Raw genomic sequence first — 17,314 nt, 5'->3', positions numbered from 1 at the left:
AAGGCAGGACTTTATCAGGACGGGCATGCTCATTTGTCTTTGAAACATACAAACTGCTTTTTACTGGTATAATGTGTTCCTCTGTGTGATAACATGTGCATAGGACTGTTGGTGACACTTATTCGTCAGACTTTGCCAGCAGTTTGTTTTCTCTGCTGACACCCAGAGGGACTATTGATTACTGCATGCCAATTCAGTGTTAACTATCAACAAACTGCAACTTCTCAAATAAATGAGAAGGCAAACCACTGCAATGCATTTCAAAATAAAAATGCCAGTTTTCCTAGCTGTGATATGTGCAAGGCCCTAAGTTTCACTTAGTCATTTAACCCCCTGAGATGAGGAAATAAATTCACAATTAGTTGAACATTTGCACATGGATTCATATTACATTCTTTATAACTGGGGCATTACATAATCTGTTACCAATAAAAGGGGACTGGAAATGTTTCCCCTTTATTTTGGGGTGTGTTTTTCACGTGCAATTTTTTTTTTTTTTTTTGCTGCACACTGATTCTGCTACTTCAGCCTACTAATTGATTCATAATTTGTTTTGCAGCAAATCAGTCTCTATGCCACAAATCAAAAAACGGATTAAGGATTTTAAGATTTCTGGTCTTTATAAGGATGCGTTTAATTTGCAAATTAGTTTCTGATAATATACCTCTATAGTTTGCACTGTTCCTTTAATCAGTACAGGCTTGCAGACCATTCAGTTCCATTCCAAGTTGGTGGGAGGTACAGTAACTAAGTTAGATGAGATAGGGTTAAAAACCATACAGCCAACAGGCAGTGGTTGTGGGAGCAAAAGTCATTGGCTGTGGGGTTACAGATTTTAGGTACTGCAAGGTTCAGTCAACACGAGCAGATTCGGGGGAGATTAGTTGCCCCAGCGACAAATCGCCTCTTCTTCGGGGTGACAATCTCCCCAAACTGCCTTCCCCCTGCCCTCTGCCGGCAGGGGGAAGGCAGTGTGTGAATTGCAGCAGGTGATTTTCATTTTATCCTACGGAGGGCAGGGGGGAGGCAGTTTGGGAAGATTGTCGCCCGAAGAAGAGGCGGTTTGTCTCTGGGGCGACTAATCTCCCCGAATCTACTCTTGTGGACTGAGCCTAACCTAGACAGTAAACTTTAAAGGGAACTATTGTGAAAATGAAAATTTTATATAAACTTCATCATACTGAAATAAGAAACTTTCTATATACAATCAATTAATAATTCTGTATTGTTTCTAATTAAAAATTCTGTGCCATTTCTGAAATAATCAAATTTATCTTCATTATCACTAGCATCTGTTTCTCTTTCATTCTGTCTTCATGCAGGAGTTGGGTGTCAGATATTCATTGACAGTTAGATTCAATATATCTTATAGGGGGTTTCCTTTATTAGAGCTCGTTCAAATATCTGATTCCAGTACAAACAAAATCTAACAACTGCCTTTTGCACAAATCCTGCAAGTAGAGAGACCAGATTTCTAGTGATTTTGATACAGTGAGCTCTAACACATCTTCTAGGCAAAAGGAGCCTCCTTATAGGATATATTGGATCTAACTGTCAATGAATTTCTGACACCCAACTCCTGCATAAAGACAGAATGAAGAGAAACAGATGATGTAAGAGGAATAGTGAAGATTAACTTGATTATTTCAGAAACGGTACAGAATTTTTAATCAATTGTATTTAGAAAGTTTCTCATTTCAGTATGATAAAGTTTATATTAAATTTTCATTTTCGTGCACTTCTTGTACAACTCAATAAGAAACATGTACTATATTTATAAATGTATGTGCCATTGCAATACTCATAGAAAAACATTGCTGTTTTCATTACTAAAGTATTGTGCCCCCATACAAACCAAGAGCACACACACATGCTAGGTTATATCAGCCAATGAATACACAGATCTGTGTCACTCTGCTGACAAACAAACCAGGGTGCACCTGTATGTTCAATTACCTGAGGCAATGACTGGAGAGATCTGCTCCAAATTATGGAAAGGCCATCTTCCATAGACTCTATTTTATCTAAATATTCAACATTTTTAAATAAGATTTGCTTTTTCACTGTAATAATATAACTGTCCCTTGTACTACCTAAAATATAATGAATCCTTATTGGAAAAAGAACCGGCCTATTGGGTTTATTTAATGTTTACATGATTTTCTAGAATGCTTAAGGTATGAAGATTTAAATTATGGAAAGATCCATTATCCGGACAACCCCAGGTCCCAAGCATTCTGGATAACAGGTCCCATACATGTATTATAATTGCTCAATGATTTGCTTTCAAATGCTGTAGACAAACAAAGTTTGAAAATGTTGCTACCTGAGCCTAGTGACTCACAGTCATCTTGATTCATTTCCTTGTACTCGTGGCAGCCCTTTAACACCAGACCTGTTTTCCTTTCAGTCATGCACCTCTACACCTAATTCAAACTGCACGGGAGACAGAGAGCCATTTTGTTCACTCCTTGAATATTTCAAACCAAACAGATTTCTGCTAGTAATAAGATTAATTGGAGACATTTTCTTGCTGTATTTGGTTATGATTTGTGCTGAGGGATTCACTGCATACACTTTAAGGCAAACAGTCATTTATGTAAAGAGACAAAACTGTGTTAGCACATGCTTGCATGTTTGGGCATGTAGATACAGTACATTCATGAATATATTAAGAAAGAGATTTATGTGCTGACTTTCAGCAGGACAGAAATTGTCCTGATCATTTCCTCCTAGTTATTCCCATAACAGAATGCAGCCTCCTTGAGTGAAGTAGTCAAATAAATATGGTTCCCTCGCACATGTGGAAATTATAGAGAGTATGCTCAAAGGATGGCTTTTTTCTCCCTTTTTATTTGAAAAATGTATTTTAATTAATGATAATATTTATTTAAATATGTAACTTTTATTTTTGAAAAATAATATTCCTTATAGACACAGCATTACATAACAAAACCCAGCCGCATTAACCTACTTACAATGCAATTCCTATTTGCATCTTGTACATAACTTGAAGTTACTTTTTAATAGTTAAAGGGATACTATCATGGGGAAAAAAAATTTTTTCAAAATGAATCACTTAATAGTGCTACTCCAGCAGAATTCTGCACTGAAATCCATTTCTCAAAAGAGCAAACATTTTTTTATATTAAATTTTTAAATCTGACATGGGACTAGACATATTGTCAATTTCCCAGCTGCCCCAAGTCATGTGACTTGTGCTCTGATAAATTTCAATCAATCTGCTGTACTGCAAGTTGGAGTGATATCACCCCCTCCACCCCCCCCCCCCCCCCAGCAGCCAAACAAAAGAACAATGTTAAGGTAACGAGATAACAGCTCCCTAACACAAGATAACAGCTGCCTGGTAGATCTAAGAACAGCACTCAATAGTAAAAACCCATGAACCACTGAGACACATTCAGTTACATTGAGAAGGAAAAACAGCAGCCTGCCAGAAAGCATTTCACATGACCAGGGGCAGCTGGGAAATTGACAATATGTCTAGCCCCATGTCGGATTTCAAAATTGAATATAAAAAAATCTGTTTGCTCTTTTGAGAAATGGATTTCAGTGCAGAATTCTGCTGGAGTAGCACTATTAAGTGATGTGTTTTCCGATGACAGTATCCCTTTAATACACTGTTTGTCTGATCTAGCTGTATAATATTAAAATATAGAGTAATATTCCGTGAAACTGCAAATTTTAATTTATTGTGACATAATTAGAAAAGAGACAATTAGCAGCAAATGCAGAGTGGTTCATTTTCTCCACTTATCAAATTAAGTTGTATATTTTAAGTAATATGACTCTTTTAACAATCCGATCATGATTTATCGTAGGCCAATTTAAATTAACTGGGAGCATTATCAAATTATCCAGTCACTTCTTTGTAGAAGATTCCCAGTTGTGTTTCTGAAGCACATGACACCTGCAGGTTATTTAAATCCCAGGCCTACTTAACAAATTGAAATATTGTTTAATTGAATCCTTTTTGTTTAAACTTTCTGATTACTTTCCTTTATTGGTCTTAAACTCCAGAAATGACATTAAGAGGAGACAGTTTATTTAATGTGGTGTTTTCCAAGTTCTGAAAAATGCCCATCACTTTCAACTTCTAACTTGTTATAGCAGGATTAACACACACTTCCCATCATTCTGCAATGAAATGGAACTTCAAAAAGGTTATACTGTATCACCCCGTTACTAAATTCATACACTTTGAGGGTTATTTAATAAAGGTCAAGTTCTAGTTTTTCTAGGGTAGTTTCACTAAAAACTCAAATTTTTCGGGATAAAAAAAAAATTAAACTTTTTGGAGATGTATTATGCCCCTAAGCTGCTAAAAGCCTGCAGCAAAAACCTGTCAGGGTCATGTAGAAGTCATTGGCAGAGGTCCCTTTAACCATTTGAAGATGTTTTTTGTCTTCATGATTTACAGTTTTTTTTAAGGTGGTTTGCACTCAAAAACTTGATAAATTCGAGGTATTCAAGGTTTATTAGCTTGTAACTCTGTAATTTCAAGGTATTTGAGTTTTCCCCCCAACTGTGTTCAATAGTTTTTTTAAATAAAATAGGCAAACATTTGAGTTGTGAGTTAATTCGAGGTAGAAAAAAGCCTCACAAACCTCACAAACACTACCTTTGATAAATTACTCCCTAAAGTTGTACTTCAGGAGCAAATAGCACTCAAGGGACACCCACTGGAAAAACCCCAAACATCATGTAGGCTACAAACATTTTCAAATGGTTCAAGGGACCTTTGCCTACATGACCTTGACAGGTTTTAGCTGGAGTATTTTTGGATTTGAGCTATGTCCAGCTTCAGGGTATAATAAACTGATTTTTTTTTTTACCCAAAAATTCGAGTTTTGACTGAAAAATACCCTTACAAAACTCGAATTTGTGAGGTATAAATCCTTTAATAAATAACTCCCTTGATGTCATACATGGCACAGAGTCCCTCAAACTTCTCTAAGATAGCAAGATCTGAGAAAAAAAAAACATCTGAACAACTCTGCCATCTCTCTATTACCTTATATTATTTAGTACTACCTTTACACCACCATGTATTATTGAAGGTAATTAATTATAAAGGTCATGCCATGTCTATTGCTGGAAACATGATGAAAATGTGGATGATATGTTAAAAGTAACCAGCTCCAACATCAATAAAATACCATGAAGGGGAGCTAAAACTCCATAAGGCCTAACAGATACCTCTCTATATTTCAATGTAAATACTGTATGACTATGATTCTGGTGGGAATAATTTACTGTGCTTATGACACAGATGTCCATACAAATAAATATTTGACATGGATTAAGGTAAACTTACAAAAGATGTTATTGTTTTAACTGACAATTTTCTATTGTCAGCAGCAAGGTCTTTGAGATAATATAGGCATGTGACTTTGTACTTAAACACGTAGGGGCGAATTCACTAACCTCCTAAAATTCGCCAGCGACGGCTTCAATCACAGCGTCAATGAAGCGAAATAGTGCTAGCATTGACTAATTTGCATGGGGCGGGAAGTTAAAGTTGAACGGACGTATATGTTGCAGCAAATACATTACAACAAGTAATGTTAGGAAATGTAGGGGGGAAGACGGTTATCAAAAAAAAATTTACAATATTTTTCAGCCTATCACCCTGAAAAAGGAAAAGACTCCAGCTTTTTTTGGGACTTAGAAAAATGTTCAACTTTTTTTTTAAGGAACTCCTATCTAATCTATTACACTTCACCTGGTCTGAGGTGGTGAAGGCAAGTCTGGAAAGTCAGGTAACGTTTAGTAAAATCCGCATCAGTGAATTTGCGTAGTTACGTCCATTCGCAAGAGTGCAAATTTGACTGCCGTTAGGGAGTGAAGTACCGCTAGAGCCTATCTCCTTCACTAGCGAAGTTATGCCAGCAACCGTTAGTAAATCGCCGGAGTACCAAAATGACGTCACGCTGGTGAATTTTCGCCCGTTTTAGTTACTTCGCCCTTTAGTAAATTTGCCCCTTAGAGTGTCAGAGTAAATACTTCTAAAAATACTCCTTTAATCCATTTTGTGGAGAAAAACAAGTACTTGCATACTTCATGTCAATAACTTTAATGTGTTAATTTACTTCTTCAGTTGAGATGCTATCGTCATAACAATGCACAACTCAAAGGCAACTAAAACATGCATGGATTAGTAAAAGTAAATAGTGTTTGAGTAATTGATGTACCATGGTTTTGGGAGAAGTTGGAACAATGATTCTGTTTGCACTTTTCATGGCATGCATGGAACTTATTACATTTTTCCAGTATTGTGATTCTAGATCATTCTAACTCAAGAAACACTACAAGTCAGTGGTTGGATAAATGACAAAAAAAAAAGCAAAAAGCAGCGGTGAAAAACAAATCATAGGAATTCCACACAATGTTTTATAAAAACTGAATCACTTTACTTACCTAGAGAAATGTGCCAAATGATGTTAAACTCTTTATAGTATGTTATTAATATTTGGAATAGCTGTTTATGATGATAGCAGTATATGACTATTTCACTATCACTATTTCAAAAAATGACCGTGCTGACTTTTCATGTAGACAGATGCTATGCTATTATTTGAAAAAATCAAATGGAGTATATCACCTTAGAAAACTAAAAAAAAAAACCTGTTTAAATGTATATTTTGTTTTCCAACACAGCTTCACTTTGGTGGGCATTTCTTTAATATCAAAATGCTCAAGGTAGTGATTTATTCATTGTTTTATTTCCTGGTAAAAATAGAGAATCAAACATATGCATAATCTATCTATACTGTCTATCATCTATCTATCTATCTATCTATCTATCTATCAGCTATGTATCTATGTATCATCTATGTATCATCTGTCTATCATCTACGTATCTATCTATCTATCTATCTATCTATCTATCTATCTATCTATCTATCATCTATCTATCAATCAATCATCTATCAATCAATCAATCAATCAATCATCTATCTATCTATCTATCTTCTAGCTATCATCTATCTATCTATCTATCTATCTTCTAGCTATCATCTATCTATCTATCTATCTATCTATCTATCTATCTTCTAGCTATCATCTATCTATCTATCTATCTATCTATCTATCTATCTATCTATCTATCTATCTTCTAGCTATCATCTATCTATCTATCTATCTATCTATCTATCTATCTATCTATCTATCATCTATCTATCAATCAATCATCTATCAATCAATCAATCAATCATCTATCTATCTATCTATCTATCTTCTAGCTATCATCTATCTATCTATCTATCTATCTATCTATCTATCTATCTATCTATCTATCTATCTATCTTCTAGCTATCATCTATCTATCTATCTATCTATCTATCTATCTATCTATCTATCTTCTAGCTATCATCTATCTATCTATCTATCTATCTATCTATCTATCTATCTATCTATCTATCTATCTATCTTCTAGCTATCATCTATCTATCTATCTATCTATCTATCTATCTCTCTATATGCCTCTCTCTTTCGTCCTTACTGTTTACTTAGGATACAGGGCAATCTCGTTTAAAAAGTATATTGTTTCTTTGATGTCAAATATGAATGTGCTTGTGTAATTTATATATTTCCCCTTTTTGATTTTTATAGAACATTCATATAAAAACGCTGGCAGATGATGTGGTAAGATGGTCTTAGCAAGACTATGACCTGCAATGCATGCTCCATAATATGTTGATTGATCATATCAAACCAATGTATCTAACGCATGTGCATGGCCTGCAGACTGGGACATGATAATTTTGCATGGATTTCATACCATCAATCAAAATAATAATAATGCATTTACCTCCTTATGCATTTGGTTGCTTCTCTAATAGTGATTTTGCTTATCAGAAAATCAAGCATCTGGTCATTACAAATAACTGCCTTTAAATGCTTTTTGTTGCTTCCATTACTAAAATTGAAATACTAATCCAGTTCTTGTTGTCCACTATTCTCTAAATGTTCTTTATGTTCTCCTTGAATGCTTTACCATAATTTGCAATTAATGTGTATACGACTTCATCAGCTGGAATTGATTTTGTATTTGATATATGAACTTTTTTTTTCTAATGCTTTCAAATCATTTCATGGAGATTAAATGCTCACACTGTGGTTGAAGTTTCACATCACTAAAGTGCAGATACTCAGATAAAAAGCTATTTTTCATTTCAAGCTTTTACAAGTTTTTACTTTGTTTTAAAAGATTAGAACTCCAATATACAGTATGTATGTGTGTATATATATATATATATATATATATATATATATATATATATGTGTGTATATATATATATATATATATATATGTATATATATATATATCTCAAAAAAGACCAGCAACACCAGGATTCCATATGATTAAAATGAGTGTATTAGAAGTGCATATACAGCCAACGTGATGTTTCAGTCCCTTTTGGGACCTTTCTCAGACGGGACTGAAATGTCACGTTGGCTGTATGTTGATGGCCTTCCTGTATTTTGGAGCCTCCTGGATAACGGATAACAACATTTCCACAACTCGCTTTGATGTTACATTTGATGAACTTTGCTCTCCCATTAACAATTTTACATTTACTTTTACATCTGAAAAAAATAGACAAAATGTTGTCACCCCAAACTTCCTGTAGGTTTAAATAAGCTTTTTACATCTCTCCACTAACAGTTTGGACCACTCTTCTTTTGTAAACTGCTCCACTTTTTCTAGATGTGAAGGATTCCTTCTTCCTACTATAATTTTAGATATCTCTACAGGCATTCAATAGTATTTAAACCTGGGCTTTTTGCTGGACACGTTAAAGCAGTCCTGCATTTTGTATTGAACCAGTCCTGTGTGTCTCTTCCCTACTGGAAGGTCCATGATATGCAAGAAGACCCAACTATCTGACAATAGGTTAAATACTGCACTTGTTAATAATATCTTAGTGATCTCCTAATTTCATGATCAAAGAAGGAATACTGGTTTAAACGGGACCAAGGTAGGAATCGTTTTTTCAAGTACGAGGATAAGGTCAAGTCCAAGTCAAGTAGAAATATGGATCAAGGCGGCAAAACTGGATCATATAGAAGTTCAGGCTGAAACAATAATTACAGAGCATAGATCATTAGACAACCTAGAGTCTGGGTTGCAGTAATAAAATGATTGTCTGTAGCATATCTAATAAGTACAACAGTTGAATACATCATATTGAGATGTATCAGTATTATATGTAAAGCTGAGTACACAGAGAGAAATGATTGCTCATTCAACCCCAGAACCCATGTTCTGATCTGCAGATCTGAGTCCTAAAACTGGCCCAACCTTTGAAGCATGTTATATATTTTTCTTTAATTGTTTTGGCATCAGTCATATCACCACTTGAAACAGTTGCTTGAAGTTACCAAAATGGTTCAGACTGAACCACAGAAATTAAAGAACTATTCTCCATGTCCTCTCTGTCTGGCTTAAAGGGAGCACCACTATCTTTTATAGCAAGTGGAGTAGCAAGCAAAAGGTCAAAACAATAAAAAAGCTTTCCCCTCCAATTCAGTTCAGGGGCAAAGTAGAAATAAAAAAGATTATATTTGTGTCTTTAAGAAACCTGCAACCACTTCAGAGACCCCCTTCATCCTGTATTGCTTAACATGTAATATTTGTATATGTTTTTTTTAATTAATGTATTGTAAAAATGTAGAGAACTGTGTATACATAAAGCATTATATAAATTAAGATATGCATACATGCATACTATATTCTTATTATTGTTATGCTGTTTTTTTTAAAAAAACAGTAAGCAATCTTGCCAGTTCTGCATCTACCGAGCCAAACAATGGTGAAAAACAGCCAGTAACTAATTGAATGTAATACATTAATAACTAAATAAATACTTAATAAGTGAAACTGCAGCTCTTTTACTTAAGCCCTCAGTTGAGTTTGATGATCTCAGCAATAAGGCTATGGTATGATCGAGATGAAGAAAAACTCCTCTTTACAAAGTACCTAATAACAGGCATACTTCAGAAGGGACTAATTAAAATACTCCCCAATAACATAATATGTAACCATAATAAACTTATTCCATACTAAAATCCTCACCCTCATTGGTATTAATTTGAGCAATCTTTAAGTATATTAACCTAGGGACAGTAATGGGCGAATTTGCCACCTGCGTCAATTTTGACACCCGTATTAAAGTCAATGGGCATTCGAATAATGTTGACACACGACAGTTTTATTCTGAGGTGTCCAAATTTTTTTACTCTGGCGAATTTCCGCAAATTTATTTGCCAGCGGCAAAACATGGAAGTTCACTCATCACTACCTAGGGATGCATTGAATCCTAGACTTCCCCCTCAAGCGGGAAAAAAAACTTATTTTCCCCAAAATATTCAGAGCCGGTTCAGTACCCAGGGTTTAAATAACTTGCTGTTTGCTTATCTCTTTATCTTCTTCTTTATATTGTAGATGTAAATTGCAACAATTCTTATGAAAGAATGTTTGCTGCTTTCTTAGCTTATGTTTACAAGTAATCGTTCTGCCAGACTGCAGTTACAATATATACTGTAGTTATCTTAGAAAATCAGGCCACAAAATGATTGTATCATTTTATTTGGTAAACATTGTTGTCAAATGACATGATTGAATATATATATCTGGTTTAAAGGATTCAGTGAAGCAAGATGGCACCCTTTAACACCATTACACTGCTCTAGGAAGACAGGGTAGATGATGGAGGCAAGTTGGTAAAGCTCAGGTAGAGGTAACAGAGGGCTCTCCAGAAATACTAATATTTACCTTAACATTATCTTTACATACTCTTAAATATGCATATTATCAATGCTATACTGTAGCTAAATTAATAAAACTAAATCCAAAATCTAAAATCTTCAGACATCTTCTGTTCTGCTGACAAAAATCTGATCATATGAGACTATGTACAATAAATGTTAAAAGAAGACAATGAACTTCACAAAAATGAAGAACAATTCTGTATCAGTAAATAAAAACAATTACATTCTATTTAAAACATACTTACAAACAACCATGTGGACATAGCTTGATGCACACACCAGAACAGACCAACTTCCACATTCAATTGCTGCAAAGGTGTAATCCACAAACTTCTACAGAACGAAAAATGATTTCCAAAAAGTCCTTGTTTTTAATGATTTTTGGTATTAAACAATTTTGTGGGCCTCTTGCCTGTTTCCTTAAAGTAAAGCTTAAATGCAAATATCCAATTTAACCTTAAGAGTAGTCTGAAGATGAACAACTAAAATTCATCTTTAACTGTAGGCCCTGGGATTACTCTACACCGAATGGGGCATATTTATAAAGGTGTGTAAAAACAGTTTAAACAATCATTAAACATAACTGTATTGCCATGGTACAAAGTATAAAATCAAGTGGGTTATAATCTGTAATTTAACAATTCAAGCAGATATTCTTCCATGTCAAAACCTGTCCCATATCTCTGGTTCATGTATATAGAAGGCAAGTGCTAAGACCAACAGTTTGATTTAATACCAATCTTTAGATGAATTGCCAACAACTGGTGTTAATGCTTTCTTCAAGGGCAAGGGCACCCATAATGGATTGTCTGCATTCCTGTGTTTTTATAGAAGCAGAAAAAAGCAGATTCACTCTTATGCACACATGCCCATATCTCCATTGACAGGACCAGCATCTGTCTGTGTGGAGCTACACGGAGCGCATATCACCAGAAAAACACAAATGTATGTATATTTGCACCAATCCTTGCTTTGTGTAGCTCCACACAGGATGATATCAGACCTGTCAATGGAGTTATAGGCATGTGCACAGAGTGAATCTGCTTACCCCTACCTAAATACAAAACAATATCACCAGAGGAGAGCTTACAATCCGCTATGGATGCCCTTGCTCTAAAAAGTAAAGATCTCTTTTATGGGGTTTACTTTAACTTTATCTTCACACCAAGCATCACTACATGGAACTTCTTGCACTGCAGCCTGAGAAGGATACTGGGTGTTTAAATCCACTCTTTAAACACGGAGCACTTAGGCTTCTTATCAAAAAGATATTCATTAATGCAATGCCAGACATTTTCCCCAAGGAGATTTTGCTACAGACTAGGATTCAGGATTTACCTGTTTATTAATATTTAACATCTGTGAAAATCAATTAAACAGTAAAATGTAATCACTGCTAAATGAAACAGATGTTGAAATAAATAAAGAGATCTCTTTATGCCAATGATGGATAACTTGTGGCTCTTCAGCTGTTGCTGACTTCCAGCTCTTAGTTCTGACATACCAGCTCTTAGTTCCCATATGCCACATTCTGTATCAGAAAAAATGGGATAATGCCACATTCTGTATCAGAAAAAATGGGGTAATGGCAAATCACTGACTGCTGGGGAATCTTGTGTGTACCTCCCAAAGCAATCTATCTGAAGAGATTATAAGGACACTGAACATACACATCCACTCTTCTTTTGACATGACATCTTATGCATATGTACTGTATATGCATAGTATACATTAATCACTATTTAGGAATGAGCGCAAAAAGGGCAGCACAGAAAGGCACAGTAGTTGCATTGCATTTTAAGATGGGCAAATGGTAAATGGACTAAAAAATTGTATCTCTGAATCTAGTGCATCTAACATCTAAGATGTTTGATTATTATTGTGGGGCAATGGGTATTGACTTGCCCTCCCCTTCTTTGGTAGGAGTGCCAAAAGATGCTAAACACAAAGGAAACCAGTATTTACTGCTTCCTATTCCATTGGTAAATGAGCTCTTGCATCTATTATATTGGTAAATTAACTCTTAAGTGTATTAGGCACATATACAGTAAATATTTAAGAACAGGCTCCTTTGCATCTTTTAGTACTTCGTTCTTTTTGAATCTATTTACTATACCTATATTATTGGTCCAAAAGTTACCAGTCTACTCCAGGTTCTGTCTGTCTGTCTATCCTTGCACAAAACAAACAAACAAAAATGTGCTCTTTTGTATATTCATACATGGTTCAAAGAAATTAGAAGCAATGGCACATATGATTAGAAAGTACTTGATATAATTATTTTGTAAACAATTACAGCAGTAACAAAGAACAGGAAGAAAAGTTAAAAACCTCTTTAGATTATTTGTACAAATGTTGATTTCTTAAGGAGATGTACAAAATCAAGTGCAGACATTTTGAATGCCTTAATTTAGTGGTAATTTAGCAACTACCGGCCAAGAGCTCACCTTTAGAATTCTCATCTCCAATGCAGGCATTGGTGGGCAACACAAAGCTACAAGGCTACAATCCTGTGTGCTTTGTTCATTTTCTCTCTACCACTAGAAACAGCCTCGGTAATGATAATATTAAGGTATCTGTTGGATTTTAATTAAGAGGAAAACATGTTTCTTGTTTTAAATTTCTCTTCAGCAGAGCTTTACAAAAAGTATTTTGTAATAAAACACAATTATTTCTCAGCGAGTCACATTTAAATCATAAATACTGTATATTACATCCATAGAGTTAATATCAAGGTTACATTTCTGCAACAGTTGTAGGATAGGAAGGAGCATAACAATCCGCAGACTTGGCTGCAAAATTCCTTTATTATCACAACATGTTTCGGATCATCATGGATCCTTTTTCAAGTGAAAAATACAATTACAAAAAAGACCAATTTATAACACAACACCCACAATGTTACTCCTCCCTCAGTCACATCATATGTTAATCAATCAATTATTTAAAGTAGCGTGTATTTCCCATCTTAAAGACGTGTTTATCCACCAGAGGAACTGTGCACCTTGTAACACACTGCAACATTAAAAACAATGTAACATTTAAAATATAACCTTAGTACTTAGAAACAACATTAAAATTGATACAATATTTTAATTCATAAAAGAATTACTTGAAAATTAGGCACTACTCTTTTCAGAGTCTGCCTACCATCTGTGTCCGAAAACTGTGTCATCATTTTGGAAAATATTTCATTTCTGCTGTCTATTAGACAATAAATTATTCTTAGATTCTTTTTAAATAACTTTCTTTAGGATACTTTTTTAAGATACTTTTTTTAAGGTACTTTTTTTAAGCTACTATTTTAATACTTTTTTAAGAGACAAGCCAGTACATTTAGAAGCGATAAATAAATAGTTCTTACCGTACCTACACATAAATATATGGGAGTCAGGATCAAAGGAGTCTAGAAAAAGAAAAATCCATAATTCAAATTAATACAATTCATAAGAAGCATTTTACACTCCATGCTTCATTTAGACCTTTGGGGGCCAATGTGTTCAACCTCATGATCCACTTAGCTTCTCTTTGGAGCATTTTTTGTTTGAAGTTGCCCCCTCTATTCAATGGTTTTACTAATTCTAAAACAGCCCATTTCAGTTGTCCATGTGTATGTTTAGCCAGGTTGAAATGCCGGGCCACTGCTGTATCGGTCTGTGTATTATGTTTAAAGTTACGTATATCATTTTTATGTTCCTTTATTCTGGTTTTGAGGAACATCAAAACCAGAATAAAGGAACATAAAAATGAAAAAAAGTATCTTAAAAAAGTATCCTAAAGAAAGTTATTTAAAAAGAATCTAAGAATAATTTATTGTCTAATAGACAGCAGAAATGAAATATTTTCCAAAATGATGACACAGTTTTCGGACACAGATGGTAGGCAGACTCTGAAAAGAGTAGTGCCTAATTTTCAAGTAATTCTTTTATGAATTAAAATATTGTATCAATTTTAATGTTGTTTCTAAGTACTAAGGTTATATTTTAAATGTTACATTGTTTTTAATGTTGCAGTGTGTTACAAGGTGCACAGTTCCTCTGGTGGATAAACACGTCTTTAAGATGGGAAATACACGCTACTTTAAATAATTGATTGATTAACATATGATGTGACTGAGGGAGGAGTAACATTGTGGGTGTTGTGTTATAAATTGGTCTTTTTTGTAATTGTATTTTTCACTTGAAAAAGGATCCATGATGATCCGAAACATGTTGTGATAATAAAGGAATTTTGCAGCCAAGTCTGCGGATTGTTATGCTCCTTCCTATCCTACAACTGTTGCATGAGTACAAATTGGCCTGGCTGGTGTGGCCTGAGTAGGAAAGTGAGCTACACAGGTGGAGATCGTTTGGATAAAACTACATTAAGGTTACATTTCTCTTGGTATTAGTTGATATGTATTTATGTATATATGTATGGATATAAACATTTTATTTATTTCTCAAGCGTGAATATGGTATGGATCTCCAAAATTGTTCATTGTCTATAAACCATGTTTTTAAAATTATAGGGGTTTAAGCTCCTTATAAAACCAACATTTGGGATAGCCTCCTTCATCTTATAAAAAGGTTACAGGTGTGTAAATACTTACAGTGTTTGGAATGAACTTTATTGACATTCCTGCCTTCCCATCCACTATTTGCACAACAGTATGGTAGAGTGCTTCCACCCCTGATCATGTACCCTTTGTGGTACCAGGTGCTACACCGGAAGAACCCACTCCTGCCGTGTGGGTCATGTAGATACATAGAAGAAATTCCAGTGGCACACTGAATGCTGAAAAAAGTGTTAAGTTTATTCACCCAAATACATACAGACAAGGGCAACGTTTCGGACCACTCGGGCCCTTTGTCAAGCCTGGTGTAACAATCATGTAATCAACCTTTTAAAATGTGAGGAGGGGGTGTGGATAGTGTCTCCTCCCCTTCCTAATAAGTGACATCACTACACAGGTGATCATATTAAGACATTTAAAGTGCGATCCAAGTCCATGGAGTTTCAAAGTCCAAAGTTCATTGTGATCATAAATAAAGTGAATGGTAACCTTAGTGAATCACAAACCTGTTAATACACATTAAAATCATTTTAAAATCATTGATGTAGAGCATATTAGAAAAAAATCTTTTTTTGAAAAAACTATTTTGAAAAATACTGAAAAAATCTTTTGAAAAATTCTGAGAAATGCTTGAAAAAATCTTGTAATATAAAGGTTATAAATAGTATTTACCTGAGACGCCAGAGTGACCCATTCCAAATACTGTACTCAGCACCTTCCTGAGACACATGTTAGTATGTAGGTAATGATGTCAGCACTCAGTGTGTTTAATTCTAGTAACCTTAAAAGAAAAAGAGAGACAAAAATTAGTATACATATATGTCTTTACATGATTCTTAATTCCACACCATATCAGACTGTATGTAAAGGACTTAGTCACCTACCGAAACATAAACATAGCAGGTGTGTATTCCCTATTAAGACCCCTGGGCCATATAGTATCCAACTTGTGGATCCATTGCATTTCAAGCTTTTTGAGCATCATAAGTCTATCTCCACCCCTTCTTGGTTCGTCCACAGAGTCAATGATCTGAAATTTGAGTTGGCTTACAGAGTGCCTAGCTGCATGAAAGTGTGCCGGGACTGGCAGTAGGTCCGAAACGTTGCCCTTGTCTGTATGTATTTGGGTGAATAAACTTAACACTTTTTTCAGCATTCAGTGTGCCACTGGAATTTCTTCCCATCCACTATTTGGCAGTCCCTATTTAGAAACCTGTTTGTACTGTATACCAGTAAAATAATAAAAGATTGAAACATACTGTATAGTTCTGATCATGTTTCACACATGTTCACTTTCCTTTTTTCCTGGGCTTATTTTTATTTTTCAGCGTGACAGGCTGACAAGTTTCCGAAAATCTGCTGTGAAAAAAGAGAAACCATTAATCCAGCATGCAACGGATTCTCAGGCCGTGGTTACAGATTTTCCTGCCCCACAGCAACTTTTTGATGAGCGTGCATTGAATTTGTCAGAAAAAGAAATCATGGATCTCTTTGAGAAAATGATGGTAAGTGGTGCACTTTGTGGCATGTCTGAGAATAAAAATATCTATAGGGTTATTCATATGCTGAACAAAGAATACAGCAATAACTGCAATGGTTATTAGAACAAATGTTCCCAATATTTTCACACACAGCAAATTTAAGGGACAATATGCACTTGTGTTTATTATGGGCCCAATCAATACTAAATAATGCATTTTACCTATTGTTTAGATTAATGCATACAGTTACAGTTTGTGTTACTCCTTGCACTAAACAGTGAGAAAAAGTGAAATAGAAAGCACTTTTATAATGGAAACATTTAGATATATTCATCTTTATTAAAATAAATGCAGGTCATATTTTGAATAATAGCTCTATTTATTAGGTTTACACTAAGCAGAGGGAAAACAGAATTTGTAACCAATATTACAGTGTCTTGTAAGTAATGATCGTCTAGAGATTTTCAGGAAAAACTCTGTA

The 17,314-nt window shown here is 34.7% G+C and overlaps 1 protein-coding gene across 3 annotated transcripts in view; it reads left to right on the top strand.

Annotated features, from left to right (window-relative positions):
• Positions 1-17,314, top strand: part of diaph2.L (diaphanous related formin 2 L homeolog) — a 774,648-nt gene that overhangs the window by 62,290 nt on the left and 695,044 nt on the right. For 2 of the 3 annotated variants that reach the window (XM_041572751.1, XM_018229885.2), the window contains exons 2-3: positions 7,636-7,668; positions 16,681-16,857. In XM_041572751.1, the coding sequence (XP_041428685.1) occupies positions 7,636-7,668; positions 16,681-16,857 (210 nt within the window). The remainder of the gene's footprint in view (positions 1-7,635; positions 7,669-16,680; positions 16,858-17,314) is intronic. The other variant, XM_041572752.1, reaches the window with a different exon arrangement.

Source organism: Xenopus laevis, chromosome 8L (assembly GCF_017654675.1).
Source record: "Xenopus laevis strain J_2021 chromosome 8L, Xenopus_laevis_v10.1, whole genome shotgun sequence".
Classification (NCBI taxonomy): Eukaryota; Metazoa; Chordata; class Amphibia; order Anura; family Pipidae; genus Xenopus; species Xenopus laevis.
The sequence above is the reverse complement of the archived record's forward strand: the minus strand, read 5'-3'. Positions and strand labels throughout refer to the sequence as shown.